Source organism: Gymnoscopelus microlampas (genome assembly GCF_963454915.1).
Source record: "Gymnoscopelus microlampas genome assembly, chromosome: 9".
NCBI classification, from domain to species: domain Eukaryota; kingdom Metazoa; phylum Chordata; class Actinopteri; order Myctophiformes; family Myctophidae; genus Gymnoscopelus; species Gymnoscopelus microlampas.
Window position 1 is genome coordinate 42,675,123 of NC_139946.1, and position 19,141 is coordinate 42,694,263.

At 43.4% G+C, this 19,141-nt stretch overlaps 1 protein-coding gene and 1 long non-coding RNA gene across 2 annotated transcripts in view; both read right to left on the reverse strand.

The window, feature by feature from the left end:
• LOC311051858 overlaps positions 1-19,141 on the reverse strand; it is a 255,015-nt gene that overhangs the window by 187,658 nt on the left and 48,216 nt on the right. The gene's annotated exons all lie outside the window — the stretch shown is intronic.
• On the reverse strand, positions 3,171-16,293 carry LOC311052438 (thiamine transporter 2-like; the record flags this gene model as incomplete). The annotated part of the gene is made up of 6 exons (XM_084067401.1): positions 3,171-3,326; positions 6,100-6,241; positions 6,833-7,025; positions 12,452-12,710; positions 13,251-13,766; positions 16,099-16,293. 6 exons carry the CDS (start codon positions 16,291-16,293, stop codon positions 3,171-3,173), a joined length of 1,461 nt encoding a protein of 486 aa, XP_083923527.1.

The window sequence follows — 19,141 nt, forward strand, 5'->3', positions numbered from 1 at the left end:
CTTGAGAACGGATCGACAGATTTTCTTGAAACTTGACGGGAATGATCAGTGGGCTGCCTTGGAGATGTGATTACATTTTGACTCATGAAGGTCAAACATCAAGGTCACAATCGAGAGACATAGTAGAAGAGATGTTGGAGCAGCCTGGGTTTGCACCCTTAGGTGCATTTGTTTAATTACCAGTAAACCTCCTAACTCCACGAATTTTGACCTGAAGATCAAGATTCAATGTGAACAAGCAGGCAGGCTCTATTAAGTCAATGGCACTTGTACAGGAAACCGGGTTCAAAGAGGTAGAAGAGGATTCTTGAGTTTTTATAACACTTCTCCTGAAATGCACTGCATACATTACTATGCACCCACATGTACTTGAACTTAGTTGCAATCCTTATTGACAATTAACAGACAAGCAGTGTAATTATTGGATCCATCATCGTCGTCATAATCAAAACAAGATATCGTAACAAGCAACACCACACCTGCCAACTCACTACAGTTAATAGCTTCTATAATGCTCTCCAGCCTCGAATAATGATGAATTCATTATTATAATTGGCAATTATAGGTCAGGCATGATTACACATACTATACATCACTTTGGCATCATATAGGCAAAATTAATTCCCTACATCATTAGGTATTTCCTCCCTCTAAGGGCGGTTGGTGGGTATTGAGTTCATACCCACTGACTTAATAGGATGTCCAACTACCTGCTGAGAATCACAGTTTCTCTTATCTGAATTTCTAAGGAGTAGTAGTAGTCTTTTTCTCTGAAGATGCCTTTTTGTAAGCATGCACCCAACTCCCAAATGCACAACAGTGTGATTATGTCCAAAATATATGAACAATTTTTTAAGGCAGTATCACAGTCCATGATATGGATCGAGAAGACTATTTCAAATTATTCATCATTATGGGTAAGAAAATCAATAAACGGAAAGGAAAACATCGATAAACATACGAGAAAACACAACATATAACATACGAGGAAGTATTTAAAATACAAGTAAAAGAAGACCATTAGGACTGGCCAGGAGTACTTTGTTTTGTGTAGGAATGATGCACTGTGTACACTCCCAGGGGGAAAAAGCTACTTTTTTAAATGAAAGAGTGAAAACATGACCTTTCCATCCCATATGACCTTCAGCAGTGTATTTAATCAAAACTGACACATTTATATAGCCGGTAAGGAGTCAATGCTGCCAGCTGAAAGCTGTTCTCTAAGTACGGAGGAACTAATGAGGTGGTGTGCGTGTGTGTGTGTGTGTGTGTGTGTGTGTGTGTGTGTGTGTGTGTGTGTGTGTGTGTGTGTGTGTGTGTGTGTGTGTGTGTGTGTGTGTGTGTGTGTGTGTGTGTGTGTGTGTGTGTGTGTGTGTGTGTGTGTGTGTGTGTGTGTGTGTGTGTGTGTGTGTGTGTGCGTGCACACGAATACTGTATGTGATTTGCAAGATGTGACACAAGTTTCACATCCACTACAAATACAGGTTTGATGATGAAAGGTTTAGCCATGTGTCCTTGGCTTAAGATATGAATTTTGAATTTGAGATGTCTTCTCTTCAACAGGATGTTGAGATCTCAAACAGGAACTTAATAGGTCTGTAGTTAATTCTGAAGATTGTAGGATTATTTGACAGTCTTCTAGTGTCCCCTAGTGTCTGCATTCTATAAATGCTCTCCTACAACTCCACCTGCCACACTGTTAATTATTTGTAAATGTGTATACATTGTAGAATCACCTCTGAGGATAAAATGTTTCACATGGGTGAAACATTTAGAGTTGCTGCTTCTGCTGTTGTTGTTGATGATGATGATGACGACATTTGCAGGAATTATACCTATGTTGATGGTAAACCGTATAGCTGTTGTGTGAGGTTTTTTAGCGCACAATGACTGTCACGTGCCTTTCACTCTGTGATTGGTATTGTTGACAATAAAGTTGAACCTTGATGATGTTGAAAGTAACAAATCCCCATAAGTACATCTAAAGGTTTATTTGTGTATTTGAAATGTAGCACATACTAATGCAATGAAAGTAGACAAGTAGAATAGAATGCCTTATTGACAAGCAATACAAAAAACAACAGTGTCACCAATCGACAACAGCACCAAATGTGGATATATAAACACAAATAAGCCGAAGCTCGTTTCCATTGTGGTCCACTGAGACACATACTGTACTGTTCAACACTCAACAGACTATACAAACAACCATAAAACGCTAATAAATACTAATATGGACAGTTAAGAACAGTTCACATAGGACAAGCGACTCTAACAGTGGCACACCGAGATAGTGAGCCATCTGCAGCCAAGGGGCAGTAGATGGCTCACTATCTCGGTGAAGTATAATGGACATATAATGGACATCTGTTTGGGTAAGTGAAAGTCAACATAGCGGCATCATTATTATTGTTATTGTGTTATAGACCTCTCTGACTTTTGTAGGGGAAATATTTCGTGGAACAGCAACAACGCCTCCCACCCTCAAACCACTCAGACCACTTGCCTGCTTCACTGCATACAAAGAAGTAGTTTTCTCTCTACTTTGGAAAAAGCCCTTATTGTTTCAGGCGTTCACATGCAATGCATTCTGGGCCTTTACAGTGCTTAGCAGCAGATGGGGAGAACAAATCACCTTTTAACAAGATCACTATTTGTGTTCTAAAACAGTGGTCCGAGGACCACCAGTGGTTCTTGACGGGGTTCCAGGTGGTCCCCATCTAAATGATGGAGTGTTGGTAACCAAATGTATCCTTATAGATCTTTAACTCTTGAGAGCGTAAAATGAAACCAAATGGACCCTTACGGGTCCATTTGGTTTCATTTTACGCTCTCAAGAGTTAAACTATTGTTAAACATCTACATTACTTAATTAAATAATTGTTATTTTGATCAACGTTGGCCTGTTATCTCTCCTATGGTACTACATCAATACAGCATGGAATTGTGGTCTGAAAGTCTAAAACTCATCAAACGGGGAGAGTAGCTTATGATGTTTTTCAGACTAATAAAGGATCATGGTACAGTAGGATGAAATCCTACTGAACACAATTATTAAATTAAATAAAAGTCTTCATTGTTTTTCCAAAGGGGTATATTGAGCTGACAAAAATAATGTGAAAAAAAAGGGTCTCGACTCATTGTTTGGGAACTACTGGTGTAATCACTCCTCACAGATGCGTGGCCTCTGGGACTGGGAGTTCAGCAGCAGCAGCTGTCTGTACCTGGCTATCTGCAGGTGGATGTTTAACACTGAGCACAGTGTACAGTCCTCTCACCAGGAACACCAGGGCAATGGCAGCAAAGTAGGAGGCATAGATGAAGAACTGAAGAGAAAAGAGATGGTTTGCTTTGCTTGGCAGACAATGCTCTCTCAGATGCTTTCTTTCTTTCTCTCACTAATCCATCTATCATTCTGCTCTCCTTCTGTCTCCAACTCCATCCCAATGCCCAATCCCCAGAACAGTATGAACAATTATTTCAGAAAATACACAAAACAAATGAATACTTCATGGATATTTATTTTTAACTTAATCCATTAAGTCGTTGGCTATTAAAAAATAGCAGATATTCAAGCTCGAGCTTGCTGATTTTTCAAAAATCTCGACAATTTGTGCAAATCTTTGAATGTACATGTATTTTTTAAAGTGAACATTTTCAACTCCAATATTTGCCTCTGGGGGGTCCCTGGAACAAAATATATTGATATGGGGGTCCACGTCCAAATACATATACTTTTGGGGGTCCTTGACATGAGAAAAGTTGGAGCACCACTAATAGCAACCAAACAACAATCTCAAAATATAGCTGCAAGCAGCGATAATACGGGGCCAGGAGAGAGAAAGAGAAATGATAATTCCTTTAACAGGTCAGTTCATGAAAGTCCTTGCGGTCTTGTTTCCAATGAGGGCCTGTGAGCAATTAGGGGTTAAGAGTCTTGCTCAGGGACAAATTTCATTTCGTCGACACATTTGCTGACCTGGCCTGGAATCGTACGGGCTCACTAACCACTCAGCTATGGCCGAGAGAGAGAGAGAGAGAGAGAGAGAGAGAGAGAGAGAGAGAGAGAGAGAGAGAGAGAGAGAGAGAGAGAGAGAGAGAGAGAGAGAGAGAGAGAGAGAGAGAGAGAGAGAGAGAGAGAGAGAGAGAGAGAGAGAGAGAGAGAGAGAGAGAGAGAGAGAGAGAGAGAGAGAGAGAGAGAGAGAGAGAGACATGGAAACGGAATAGATTGAAGATAGAAACGGAATAGATTGAAGAGACAGAGAGAGAGACATGGAAACGGAATAGATTGAAGATAGAAACGGAATAGATTGAAGAGAGAGAGAGAGCCATAGAAACGGAATAGATTGAAGAGACAGAGAGAGAGACATGGAAACGGAATAGATTGAAGATAGAAACGGAATAGATTGAAGAGAGAGAGAGAGCCATGGAAACGGAATAGATTGAGTCATGTTTTTTGCAATTCAACTTAAATGAGTCTGCATCAAGTGAGGCTTGAACCGGAAACCTTGCGATCGTGAGGTACTCTTAGGTAGCTGCAACACTACCTATAGTGCTATAGCTTTGTCTAGGCTGATATTGTCTGTTGAGGATCACAAACTCTTGCCTTCTGTCATGACCCAAGCCCCTGTTTCACTAACACAAAGATCACTCGTTCACAAACCATTTACCAATGAAGAAATTGTACATCTCCTCAGAACCAAAACTAGTGAAAGTAGCCGATCTACAAGCTCACAAACCATTAAAAGTTGTCAGATTGTACATCGGCTATTTTCACAATGAAGTATGTTATACATTGAAAAAACATACTCTCATTGCTATCTGAAAAGTTGTGAGATTGTAGATCAGCTATTTTCACAATGAAGTATGTAAAAAACACTCAATTAAGTATTTCATGTTATCTTTAACAATTGCAGATGTATTCATTGATAGTCATGTTGTGTGAAATGCAACTTAGATGAAGTCTGCACCAAGTGAGGCTTGAACTGGTGACCTTCGGGTTGTGGGGCACACATTTAAGCGAGAAGCCACCAACAGACAAGAACCTGTGAAAGGAGATCACACAGATGATACAGTTTCACGCAAATAGCTGAAAAATCCTGGGTTTAAGTGTTTTTCAAACTGCTCAAGATTGCGGACAATATAAGGGCGGTGCTTACTGGTTAACGTGATAGATGTGTTCCTCATTAGTCAAGGCACATGTGTAAGCAGGTCTAATGGCTGTCGGCCAAACGAGGCATGACTTTTGCCTGTTTAAAGTTTCAATTTTCAAAAAATTGCTATAGCGCCCCCGTTTGACCAATGGGAGTAAGATTGGTTTCAGTGATATTTGGAATGGCCCTTTACATTTCTGCAAAGTTTCAAAGAATGGTAAGTCTGCATGTATGTGTTAGGGGCAGATGAATAATTGTCATAAAACTGCAATATTCATTGGCTCATTAAAGCTTCATTTTTTCACTTATGGAAGATATTTTGCAAACGTTTTTTGGTATAGGTCCAAAGTTCATGTGTAAAAAGTTTCGTGCAGATTACTCAAAAATCCCAGGAGGAGATAGGTTTTAACTGTTTTTCATATAATTCGAAATGGTGGGAGATCTAAGGGTCAGAGGTCAAAAGTCAGAGTGTGAAAGTTGTTCATCATGAGGAGACGCATGTGTGTATTGAAGTTTTATGGCTGTAGGTAAAACAGGGCATGAGTTGTACCTGTTCAAAGTTGGCATTTTCAACTGAGTGCTATAGCGCCACCTTTTGACGAAAGATTGTGAGATTTATTTTTTGACCGTTTTTCATGACCATCTATCATATGGCCGAGTTTCATAAAAAGCGTATGCACGGTTCAGCCAGAACTGGCAAAAACGGCAGAAGAAGAAGAAGAAGAAATGGAATAATGCGAATAACAATACGGGTCCATGCTGGAAGCCTGGCCCCGTAAATATTTTGTTCCAGGGACCCCCCAGAAGCAAAGATTTGAGTTACAAATGTTCGCTTTAAAAGAATATAATCAAAGATTTGCACACATTTTCAAGATGTGTGTGCATGTGCACGTGCGCGTGCAAGTGTGTGTGTGACTGTGTGTGCGTGTGCACAGACAAGCTTTACCTGTGAGATAATGGTGAGTTGCAGAGACTTGGTGTTGATGACGATGGCAGTGAGGACAGTCTGGAGGACAGTGCCCACAAAGCTGTTGACACCAAACACCAACGCGTAGCGCTCCCTGCTAAGCTTCTTGGCTATCTGAAAACTGGAATACAAAGGGCTGTTTTCAAGGACACGGATTAAGTCTCATCCTACACTAGCCATTTGAAGTAAGATGGAATAGGCTTACTCCCATCTTTTTGAAACCAGCCCAAAGACAGATTTATAGTAAAGTAAGGATTATCTGTTGGCAATGGGTACATAAATGAATAATTGAAGATGTTTTTTGACACCGACTGATTACCACATTTTACACAGCACCGTAAATGATCATTAAAGTAAGCTGGCTCATTGATAATTATCCTCTCAACAAGGATGTGTCATTTTCAACTTTTACTAATGTTTATAATGTAGCTGCACTTTACATGGTGTTGAAATGTAACAAATACTCTCATAAAGTACTTTCATACATCTTTTATCAAGAATGAAAGCCCAGTATGAATTTTAAAGCAGGCTCTAAGGAGTTAGTGCACTGACATGCCCCCTTGTGAGTAACGAGGACCTGAATTTGAACCCAACTCTCGCCATATCTCACACGACTCCCCTCTCTCTGCCCTATAGGTTTTATGTCTCTCTATACACGTTTCCACGTAAATAAAGCATGAAATGCAAATCAAAACTGTGTATCCTTCCTTACGTGCATATGGTAATGAGTTGCATATAAAATGCTTTGAAGACAATGTAGCAGCTGTAGCAGAGCCAGATGTTATTGGTCTGATCCATCAGGAAGAGGGCCCCTGCGATTAGGGCTGTGAAACCCCCCAGGATCAACTCTCCCCACACAGACCAGTTCACAGACACATGTCCTACAGCGATGGAGGCTCCTGCTCCTGTAAGAAAACAACAGTAGCTCGTACATTTGTTTGCCCTTGTCCTTCACATCATTAGTGTAGTTGGATAGTAAAAAAACATTACATAACAGGCCACAGAGCACTTACAGTAGTATTATTGTATTACCAAAAGGCTTATAATTGGCCTCACCTCCGTTGAAAGGTTAAACACCTTTCACCCCTTGATTGTTAATAATCCTCGGAGTCCTATCAAATAATAATACATTTTGTTGGATCCCTTGCAAAAGGCAACAGCACATATTGTATGCTCGTACTCCTGATGGGTGTAATATTTTCAAACATATCACTTTTTCAGTTTGTCATCTAGTCACTTGTCACTAGATCTTTGAGAGAAGGGACAGTGTGTTACTAAATCCTGGTCAAAATTTCAATTCAATTTCAATTCAATTTTTGTGTCAAATCACAACAAGTTGTCTCAAGACACTTTACATGTAGAGCAGAGACCCGACAGTGTCCCACCCTGAGCATGCAATTTTTGCGACAGTGGCAACGAAAAACTCCCCCTTAACTGGAAGAAACGTCAGGCAGACCCTAGGCTCTAGGGTGGGTGGCCTTCTGCCTCGGCCGTGTCGGGGGGGGAAAAGAAGAGAGAGAGAGGTCCAAAATAAGTGTGATTAATTTAGTTTCTACAGATTATGTACAGTATTGTGCGATTCATACTTATTTGCGGGTGCCGCAATGCATTGTGAGCTTGTAGATCAGCTATTTCTGATGCACCATATCCGCGTGCAACTAATCATAACTCAGGATTATGGTGATGCTTTATGGCAAGTAACACTAGGCAGAAGTGGCCAAATGAATGCTCTTTGTCACAAATAATTTAGTGTCATCCCCCTTTCCAGGGGATGACACTAACCAGGATATACAGTAGCTATAGGGTATTGTTTATTTTCTTATCTGTTGATAATGGTAGATCTACATAGTTCTGCATAATTCAGACTCAAATCTATACTGCAGATAATATCAGCCTTTTGTGAAAACACTTATGCACATTGTGGCCATAAGGTGGCACAGTAGGAGCTTTATATATCAAAACACCTCTCTTCCTACAGTATATCAGTATGGAGAGAAACTCAGTTCATATGAAGGAACCATGGACTGTCAGTAGTAAAAAAATATGTTTTTCTTTACAATACTCACTGTCACCGTCTCCCTGGTCTTTTTTAAAATCTTTTTCTCTGTTTGTTTTTCTGTTCTTAAAACTAAATGTGAGATGTTTAATCCTACTTTATTCTTCATCACATGACCATGTTGCTCAATGAAAATAACAGATTTCCAACTGAAAAACATGTGTTGAATGACATGGTGTAGATTAGCATGGTGGTTCCATCTGTGACTAAGCGTACTGTCACTGAAAAGACGACATGTTTTCCAAAGCAAACTTCAAGCTATTATTAGTTTGGCAGTGTGTATGGGGTTTTAAACAGCAGTCCTGGGTTTTGACCTCCTGTTACACAAATAGGCTATTCATGATCAGGGGTCATCAATATGTCCCTTCATGGACAACATGTGTCCGTGGCTAGACTTGGCTAGACGTGGCTAGATCTTTGATTAAAAAAAAATACATTTTTGTTTTAATTATGTCTTACTAGTCCATACCCGTCGGGGGATATGAGCACCCAAAGTATGTGCAGTTTGGGTTATGCACCGTGCGCAGACAGTAAATCAGGGATGGAAAGGGGCTTTGTAACTGGTACCTGCAACACATCCAACACACACATGCGCTCGCCGCATCGTGGAGCCACAGTGAACACACACACACACACACCCGCTCATAAACAGTTCCCACACACACACACACACACACACACACACACACACACACACACACACACACACACACACACACACACACACACACACACACACACACACACACACACACACACACACACACACACGTGCGGCCGGACCCGTCGCACCTGGATTAGAACGTTGTGCGTGTGAATCTGTGTGCTTGTGGCATGATGATGATATCCAAAGCGCCCGTGTGAGTGTACACGGCCCGTAAATGAAAGTCCTTTTATAAGTGCCAGACGGCAACGGTCTAACAGAGTGGGTCTATGGATTCGACGCGTATGCGCAGTTTGATCATTCATCCCATAGCTTGGGGGGGCGTAACCGTGGCGACGGCTGTAAGCATGGCGAGGATAGCTCCCATAGGCCAAATTATTTGACATAAAAACGCTAATAAACAGCTGACATTTGGAGACAGTGAAAAACGGGCGTCGCCGTTCCGTGCACATGCTAATGGTCAATGGCCGTGTGCAAATGCAGATCAATTGCTCCCGCCAGTGAGGAGAACCGGGCAGAAGAGAGATTTTGGCAGACGAATTTGTTAAATCATTGGAGGATTGTGATGAAAGCACTGACTGTACTGATGAGACCCAATTATTGAAATCCCAAACACAGAATAGATTTGGACCATGCTTCATTGATGCCTGTGTACAGACAGTATACAGTGGCTGACTTGCTCCAGGTTTTCTTCAGAATAGATTGGGCACTGATTTAATCACTGTGTAATTAAACATAATTTCTTAATGAGGGTAGATATACAATTATAATTAAGGATAATTCAATAATTAAATGTTTTAAATCATTTGGCCCTTTGCTAAAGTTCCCGGTTCCCTTTCATTCCTGTTAACGTTCCCCCACTTCCTGGTCCAATCCGGACCAAGAATAAATATAATATATATATAATACAATTTTGTGTGTGTGTGTGTGTGTGTGTGTGGGGGGGGGGTGGGGGTGGGGGGGGGGGGGGGGGTGGATGGCTGTGTGTGTGTGTGATAGAATAGTAGTGCATTAAGGTTGGATAAATGAAGAAATTGTGTCTATACCACAGGGACCTTCCCACATGGCCGTTTATACTTGAAATGACCATGGCTTGGCTTTAATTGCTTCAATCCTAGACGTTTTTTTTCTTCATACATTCTCGATCAATGCTTATCTATCACAGTATTATGAACACCATTACATGGATGTGGAATATATTTAATCTTTTCCCCTGTGTCTGATTAGCAGGACATAAAACAAATAGTAGAGGAGATCATTAGCCTGTTTTAGAACGGGGTCAACTGGAGTCGTATTGGGGTAAGCCAGGTCAACTATGGGTTTATAAATTTGGATCAATAGCCGTTTTCATTTGTATAATGTAATGGTCAACGGAATGCAAATAGAGTTGCGTTCTTCTGTAATGTGTTGTTCTGTATGAGCTGCCCAGCGATGTGAGAGCCTAGGTAGTGGAAACTGAGTCTCGGTGTTATTACATTTCTGTGGTTTTGTGTCTTTTATTTTCATATTGTCACAGTGTTGTGTTTGCGTGGGCAGGGAAGAAAATAATTAAAACCAATTTTGTGGATAAACAATTTGTTGCAAACGAATAGAATTAAAATACTTTATCAATCACCGGGGGCCGGGGGGCACATTAAAAACTATACAAACTGTCAGTTTGGATGACAGAACTCCTTGCTGGGTTTCACATGGGGATGAATTGAGGCTGCAGACTCAATTTCTTTTACAAATTGGTGTGTCTGTGAATAATTACCTGTTTCAAATTGGTTCAAATGTAGTCAAATTGGAACTGTGTACATGAAATTCACATATGCTGTAGCGGTACAACATATTTCTCTTGCAAACGTGCATTTTGTCTCATCTGAACACAGAATGAACTACTTGTGACTTGTGGTTTTGAACCTCTGGGACCAGAAGTTTCTAAATGCTGAAGATTAAAATAGTAAATTATGCTGTAACTCCCCACACTAAATCAATTTGGTTATCTATATTCATATTTTCTGCAGCTTCTATTCCAAACTGGGGGTCCCCCAGGGGTGCTTTGTGAGTCTGCCATAGAGAAGGACACAACACCGTTCTTTGGGGAAATATCAGACGTGGGCCTTGCAGCTTGATTGCATGTCTGGCGGAAGCATTTACAAGTGAAAGACATACAGCTGGATGTGATTTACACAAAGTAATTGCCTTTGGTTTCCGGGGAATACAGGAATGTATCTGCACTACAATCAATAAAAGTGCACTGGCTAGATGGCAGCAGCTGGCTATAACCATCTGGGAACGAGTGGAGGCAATTAGACAGTCTAATTAATGCTGTTCTTATTGTCTTCTGTGCATTGGGGCTTGTGAAATACTGATAGTAGAATGGGGTGTTTCTAACACAAGGTGTGAAGCACCCATAAAATTAGATTGTGAGATTTGGGAAGGTGCCCGTTTCTCTAATTTCTCACTTATTGTTGATTCTGGACGGGTGACAGGCCGCAGCGGTGTTGTTTCTCTGCATTTATCACACCAGGATTTTCCAAGCATTTCTTTTGGACAACCTTGCAACCATGTAAAACCTGAGACTGTGGAATGGTGACTACTGTAAGAAGACATGCATCTCCATGAGTTATTCCCTGGTGTGTACTTTCTTACCAAGCATAAAAGAAAACCAAAATCAAGGTTGAAAAGTGAAAATATAGTGAGGTGCTTGGGTGGCGTAGTAGTAAAGTCCATGCCCACCACCACGGCGGTTGTGGGTTAGAATACACCATTGTGCATCCGGCTTTGTCAGGCGTCTATACGAACACAATTAGTCAGTGTTCGGGGGAGGGAAGCCGGGCGGGGAGGGTGACACTGGTCATTGCACGTAATCCTTCGGGTTTGGGTGGCACCTGTCAGCGGGGAGTGTTGGGCGGGAGGCACTGGCTTTGAATGCTATCAATGCATTGAATGGGAGATTATCACGTTTTATCAGACCATTGAATGGGCGAGTAGGCGACATACTGACCTACCCCGTGATTTATCAGACCATTCATTGGGCGTAATCAGGGCGTAATACTGACCTACTCGGAGGCAGAGCAGTCCCCACAACATGATTTACGATTCTGTGCCTATCGGTACATAACTCGAACAGCGCTGAGTAGGCCCATCGAACGTCGCAACGTTCGGGACGGCAACTCGCTCGCTTTAGCTCGCTCGGTGGTCCCTCAGGTGGCTCCGGTTCGCTTGAGACTGCGCGCCTCTGTCATGGTCCGAAACTGAAACTTTTTAAGTCATCTCCGTCGGTAGGTCAGTATGTCTTGATAACACCCAATGAATGGTCTGATAAATCGGGGTATAGGTCAGTATGTCGCCTACTTCGCCCATTCAATGGTCTGATAAAACGTGATAATCTCCCATTCGATGCATTGATAGCATCCGAATGTGGTGCGGGAGGAGTAGGACGAAGGTTCTATGTCCTCCCGGTGGGGGCTCCTCACTGGCAGGTGAGTCAGTAGGATACGACAGCGGTGACAACGCAGAAAGATGTGTGGGGAGGAATTCATTGTCCTAACGACTACATTGCATACATAAAAAAATTGTACTGAGTGCATATAACCAGCAAAGTAAACCTGTATCCTGGTTTTTACCTGACAGTGTTGCAATGGCGTCCACGCCTCCGTTGTAGGCGGTGAAGTTCACATGAGGCTGCCTGTCCTCCCAGAGGACCTGGACATAGTTGGTCACCTGGTAGAAGCCACACCTCCCCGCAGCTTGCCACATGCAGAAGAACAGCATGGAGGCGGTGGAGTAGCACTCTTTACAGTCCAACAGCAGCCTCTTCAGAATCCCCCCGACATGCCGGACCGTCGACCAACTCTTCCCCGTCCGGACGAAAGAGTCCACACTCTGTGATTAGTAGTGGTGGAAAAATAACTAAGTACATTTACTCAAGTACTGTACTTAAGTACAATTTTTAGGTATTTTTACTTTACTGGAGTATTTCCAATTTTCAGTAGTTTGACTTCTACTCCACTACATCTCAAAGGCAAATATTGTACCTTTACTGAACGATTATTTGAAAGCTTTAGTTACTAGTTACTTTCTATATTTGGTTTATTATAAAACATATATTCGCCCTATTTAAACATTGGCTATTTGAAATAGCCGATCTACAAGCTCACAATGCGTCGCGATGCGACGCATTGTGAGCTTTTAGATCTGCTATTTTCAAAGAAGTTTTATACATTTTATACATTTGGAAACTTGTGAAATGGGACATTCTGCATAATGAGTACTTTCTACTTGTGGTACTTTCAAGTACATTTTGACACCAATTCTTTGGTACTGTTACTCAAGTAAATTTTGAATCCCGGACTTTTACTTGTAACACAGTATTTCTACATTGAAGTATTGATACGTTTACTTAAAGTAAAACAAAAAGAGTACTTTTTCCACCACTGGCGACGCGTCGGCCCCACTTTCCTCGAACGCACTCCCGTCGCGCGTGGGGAGGTGACGCAACAAACGTGTCCTCGGCATGGGCAGGAAGACGGAGGTCGTCAACGCCACGCCGAGGGAGACGAGAGTGACGACGGCCAGGCAGGACAAGGACACTCCGCCCCAGGACACCAGCATCTGAGCCAGCATGGCCCCCGCCGCGTACCCAAACAGCACGGCCCCTCGGACGTAACTGGTGGCTCTCTGGTAGTGCCGGGGCGGAATCACGCTGTAAATGTAGGCGAAGTAGCCCATGTCGGCCGCCGAGCCCGTGCTGTAGATGAAGACGGCGCACTGGGCGGTGTGGACCCCCTGGCCGAACAGGAGCAGCAGGAACGCCACGATGTAACAGAGCACCTGGAGGACGATGACCGGCTTGTACCTGAGGTAGTCAGTCACCAGGAAGACTGGAATCAGCATGATGACGTTGGAGTAGGTCCATATGGGGAACACTTGTGTTGTGACCTGCATGGGTAAGAAATATTAGAGAGGTATAGTTTGTGTGCAATAATGTAAGGAATATATACCTGAGAGGAAATTCAAGCATTAACAGTAGCCAAGACAATGCAAAAGGTGCATTAAAAAAATGTATAAGCAAATATAACACAAATACAGAGTCTACACACATAAACCCATATCCCCATATTTATAAATGCACAACATGTAGTCTACAAACATAAAACATATATTAATACCCATTCTTCCCACATAAACCCATATTCTCATACACAACACTTCTACTATCTTTATTATATTAAAATTGGCATAAGGGAGGACTGGCGGGCAGGTGGTCCACGTCGCCACGCTCATGTCACCATGACTCAGCCATAACAATATAAGGAGTTCCCAATGCAGCTACATCCAAATATGGAGTGTGTTGTCAAACCTCAATTTGTCTCATGGCATCAGGAACAAACAAATGTCAGCTCCATATATGGGCACAGGACTAACAGATAGCCTACAGAGATCTCCATACTGTATATGGGCATATTGGTCGGATCGGCGGTGCGACGTAGGTGTGAGGGCCGAACCAACTGCACAACATGTCTACTATTAGGCATATTCCTGCGTATTATGCACTTCCAATCTAATTCAAAGTTCCTTAAAGAATCATTACTATATATGTGTTTAGTATTGGATGGTGCCGGTGGAAAATATAGACAAGCGACAGTGTTTAGAGTCTTTGCTCCTACAACTGAGTTGCAAGCGGCCCATCAACATGCGCAGGAACGGAGTTGAACATAACATTTTTATCGTGAACGAGTGGCTGTAACATGACTACACATTGAGTGCACCTGTCATATATTGTACAAACAAGCAGCGCTCACTCTGTCATTCCTGAGATGTACTTTAGGAGAGTTCATCCAGCCTGTCCCCAGACACCAGCAGCGTCAAGGCTTTCCATCTATCTGTAGCGAGCGGTGTGATTGATCTCCTCAAGACTCGCCAAGAGTTTTCTATAACGCTATCCACTCAATACCATCATATACCCTTAAATGTCTGTTTGACATATGGTTTGACAGTTGTGCTGTGCTTTGTTTGGGTCACATCTATGGGGAAATGGGAGCATGTCCTCAAGTTTTTAAATGTATAAAAATCATTTGAAAATAGCAGATCTGGCTGGGGATCCCCTGGTACCCCCCCAAGGACCCCTGGGGGTCCCCGGACCCCACTTTGAGAACCAATGGCCTAGAGAGCCTTGGGTTGGAATCGAACCCGGGCCAGCTACAGATAGGACTACAGTATTATAGCCTTATTTATGTGGTATGCGCTCTTAATCAGTGATCCACTGGGGGTGCCTCATAAATGTTAACTTTTTAACATCAAATACTCATATACTCTTCATATGACAAATTACTGTGTGTAAATTAGAATATATTGGCCATTTAACTTCATAATTTATGCATTCTGCAGTCAAATTAATGCAAATGTAAGAAACCCAATACCTTCGCTTCAGTTAATAAATAAAATTTAATAACGTCATAACCTTATATAGACCATCCATGCAGACGTGTGTGTATACTGTATGGTGATACAAGCTATGGGAATACTCTTGAATGAATTGTATTTATTTATTTTTAACTTGGTAACACTGTGCTTAACGACTTAAACTCTATATACTTTGTTGACTGAAGTCCCCCAGGGCTCTATATGGGTCCGCTCCTGTTTTTGCTCTACTCTCAAATATCTTCACCGATCTACAAACTCACAATGTGTCACGTCGTGGTGCACAGTGAGCTTGTAGATTTGCTATTTTCGTTGAATGTTCAACCCAGAATAGTGACGCTATATAGGGTTCATTATGGTTTTAAAGCAAGAAGCACACATCAAAGTGTCTCATCCTTGGGCAAAATGTTATCATAGAACAGGGCTCTTCAATGTTTTTCAGGCCAAGGACCCCCTAGCTGAGAGAGAGATGAAGAAGGGACCCCCTCTATGTTGTATATTGTGTTTTAGATTAAACTTTTTTTACTTGGTCTGCTCTTTTTTCCCTCTACACCTATACCTCTTTGCCAAAAATAGCCGATCTACAAGCTCACAACGCCTCGCAGCGCGAGGCGTTGTGAGCAGATGAGCAGACACAATTGCAACTGAAACACTTTACAATTAATCTGCAATTTTTTGGCTAAAGTTTTCCTCAGAAAAGGGATGCCAGGGTTCAAGTGGTTAATGTAAAAAAATATATATATCACAAAGATTTGGCGGCCCCCCCTGTAGTAACTCTGAGGACCCCCTAGGGGTCCCGGACCCCCTGTTGAAGACCCCTGTCATAGACTAACGAGTTTCATCACCGTACCTGTTCAGTGGTGAAGTTCTTACGCGGCCCTGTGAGAAACTGCGTCAAGAAGGGGTCGATAGGCCTCAGCAGGGAGCAGAAACCATAGATACAGAGCAGCACCGTGGGGCCCACCCATCCGCTGCAGTGGGCCCTACAGCAGCCTGCGTGACGGGGCCCACTGCTGCTACACTTCCAGCTCCAGGAGAAAGCCATGGCGTCTCTCCGGTCGTTGCTCCCCAGAGAGGTCTCTCTCTCTCTCTGCATCTGAGGAGAGTCGAGTCTAATTCAAGCAGTTTAATCTGCTGCGATACGGGGGGGCCTATAGATAAGGCCAAGGTCAGACTTGACTGTGAATGTTGAAGTCACCTGCTCTGCCATTGTTGTTTCTCTCCTGTGAAGTTTATACCTGGCTGGTGTGAGACAGGGAGAAATGTGAGACCGCGAGACCGTGAATGAAGAAAAAAACATTAAGGTGAAATATGAGGTGTTAAGCCCCCAGGGTTCTACTGCGTTGTAATAAATATCGTCTCCTTTTCTGTCTTTATATATATATATATATATATATATATATATATATATATATATATATATATATATATATACTAGAGTTTCGGGGGGCTACGCCCCCCTCAACCCCAGCCGCGCACGGGGCCCAGCGTGGCCGTGTGTATATTGGGGGACCCAAATCGCCGGAGTGAAAGTGTGGAAAAGTTTTTTTGAAAAAGGAAAAAATTTGAAGAAATAATATTTGTTATGTTTCAGGGGGTCCACAGGGGGTCCGCGGACCCCCTGATGGTCCACTGACCCCCTGTGGAGTGTTGGGACGCGCGGGGACACCCCTGGAACATTGCGGACCATTTCGGTGTGTTTTTTTTTTTCATGAAGGTGGTTGCTTGTTTCTGGCGCAGGCTGTGCAAACCTGGCAACCCAGCGCATGCTGCCGCACGTTTAAGTGGCGTCGTGTCATGAGGGTCAGTGGGGCCGTGGCTCGGTCAGTGAAGACCCTGTAGTGCGGATGATATGTGGCATAGAGGGGCAGATTGTAAATCCACAGAGGAAACATCCGTGGGCTACCATTGGTTCAGCGATGTGTGCGGTGGCCCTGGGGCCCCTCCTCCTCCACCAATGTGCAGTAGTGAGAGCCCTGTCGTCACAACAATTGGAGCGATGGGCACTGCACTGTGGTTGGTTAGGGTACACCTAGGGCCCAGGTAGAACCCAGTTAAAGCCTGCATGGGCAAACCCAGTTAGGACCCGCCTTGGTCCCACATAAACATGGCTAGTTGGGGCCCACCTAAGGGCCAGGTAGAAGCAACTTATAGCCTGCATGGGCATCGCAGTTGGGACTGAAGTGGATGCCGCTGACATTGCTGACATGGGGTCCATATGGTTTAGCCCACCTTGAAACCATATGGGAACTACGCTGGCATGCTGGCTGTAATGCAAACGCTGCATCATACCTGCAGTGTGTAGTTTGATGTTGTGTGTGTAGCAGATATACCTGCAGTGTGTAGATGAATGTCCATAGGAAAGTCAATGCCCAGCAGTGTTTTTTTTCCCCAGCAGAGTTTCTAGTGTCTCTGTGTGTCTCTGGAAGATGTTGCACATGAACTCTGCAGCCGCACTGAGGCGCTCCAACACAAACACTCTGACATTAAGCTGCTTCACACAACAAACATCAGCACCACGCTGCTGTTTGTCCAAAAGACACAACATGTCCTCTCCCACCGACGTCATGTGTTCATGTATCGACAGCTGTACAGACTCCTGTTGACACATTTTACGTCGTTTATGCAGCTCTCACTGACTCTCCACATCGGGCTGTTATTTTGCTGCGATGAAGTCAACGATGTGAGAGATTAGCTATCACAGACGGACAGGGGGTGAAACATAGTCTTGCGCCATGCCTTTCGGCCTGGCGGAGACAATAAAAAACCGAAAGTAAAGGAAATGGCCATTTCTGCAACAGAAGTAGTCAATAAACTATGCTATGAAAACATGGGCGACATTGGCAAAGAATGTAAGAAAGAGGCAATCATGTAGAAAATAGCCGATCTCCAAGCTTACAAAGCCTGTCAACGTGAGGCGTTTCGAGCTTGTAGATCGGCTATTTTCACAATAGTTACTTGTGGAACGGAGTCAAACAGAATGGGGGGGGCCCAGATCAAGTACGTGTATTGGGGGGGGGGGGGGGGGGGGGGGGCGGCGTGAAAGGGTTGATAAACACTGCTCTAATCGGAGCGAAATTATCTGAAATTACTACATGAGCATAATGCAGCGTAACATGCGTTGCACGGGGCGGTCCTGCCATTACGTTAGTTACTGTAGTTGCAGTGGAGCTACATAGTTCTCCAGAAGACACACACAAACATACACCATCTACAATGGACGAACTGAGCAGCAATATAGACATTCACCACACGAACGTGCATTGTTGACAAAGTGATTGCACAGCCGCTGCAGGCATGACAACCAGGTTAGCGTTAGCGACATGGCAGCTATCACAGCGCCCTGTCCGTCGTGCTGCAACTGCCTGTGATGGCTACAGCAGTAACAGCAAGCTGTCTGCGATGCCATTGTCTGGAGACTGCTCTTAGCGTGACACGACCAATGAGAGTGAGCGCTGTAGTTGTTGCTAAGATACGGTGGCGTCTGTGCCCCATAGCTTGTAGATCTCTCACACATGATTGGCGTAGGCTGCGTTGCCAGGTCTGACTGTGTGTCTAAGCAATGGTCGGCTTATTTTTGCGCGCCTTTGGGCTCGTTTGCATTGTGCGCACGGCAGCGCTTGTTTAGCGTACGTCAGCGCGACGTGGCAACGGCCGTGGCAACGTGAAAGGTGATTGGCTGGTGAAAAGAAACACCCGACGTTACACCAGACATGGTGCCTGGAGAAAATGGTGACCAAAAAAAAAGTTTGGAAAAAAAGGGAAAAAACCCCGCAGCGGCTGGCTGCTGTTGTGATGATGAGGTCGTGCGCACGGTAAACGGTACGAAGCTGTCTCCCCTTCCGTTTTGTCCGACATTTGGTGAGTAGAATTAATTATGTTGCGCGGTGGAA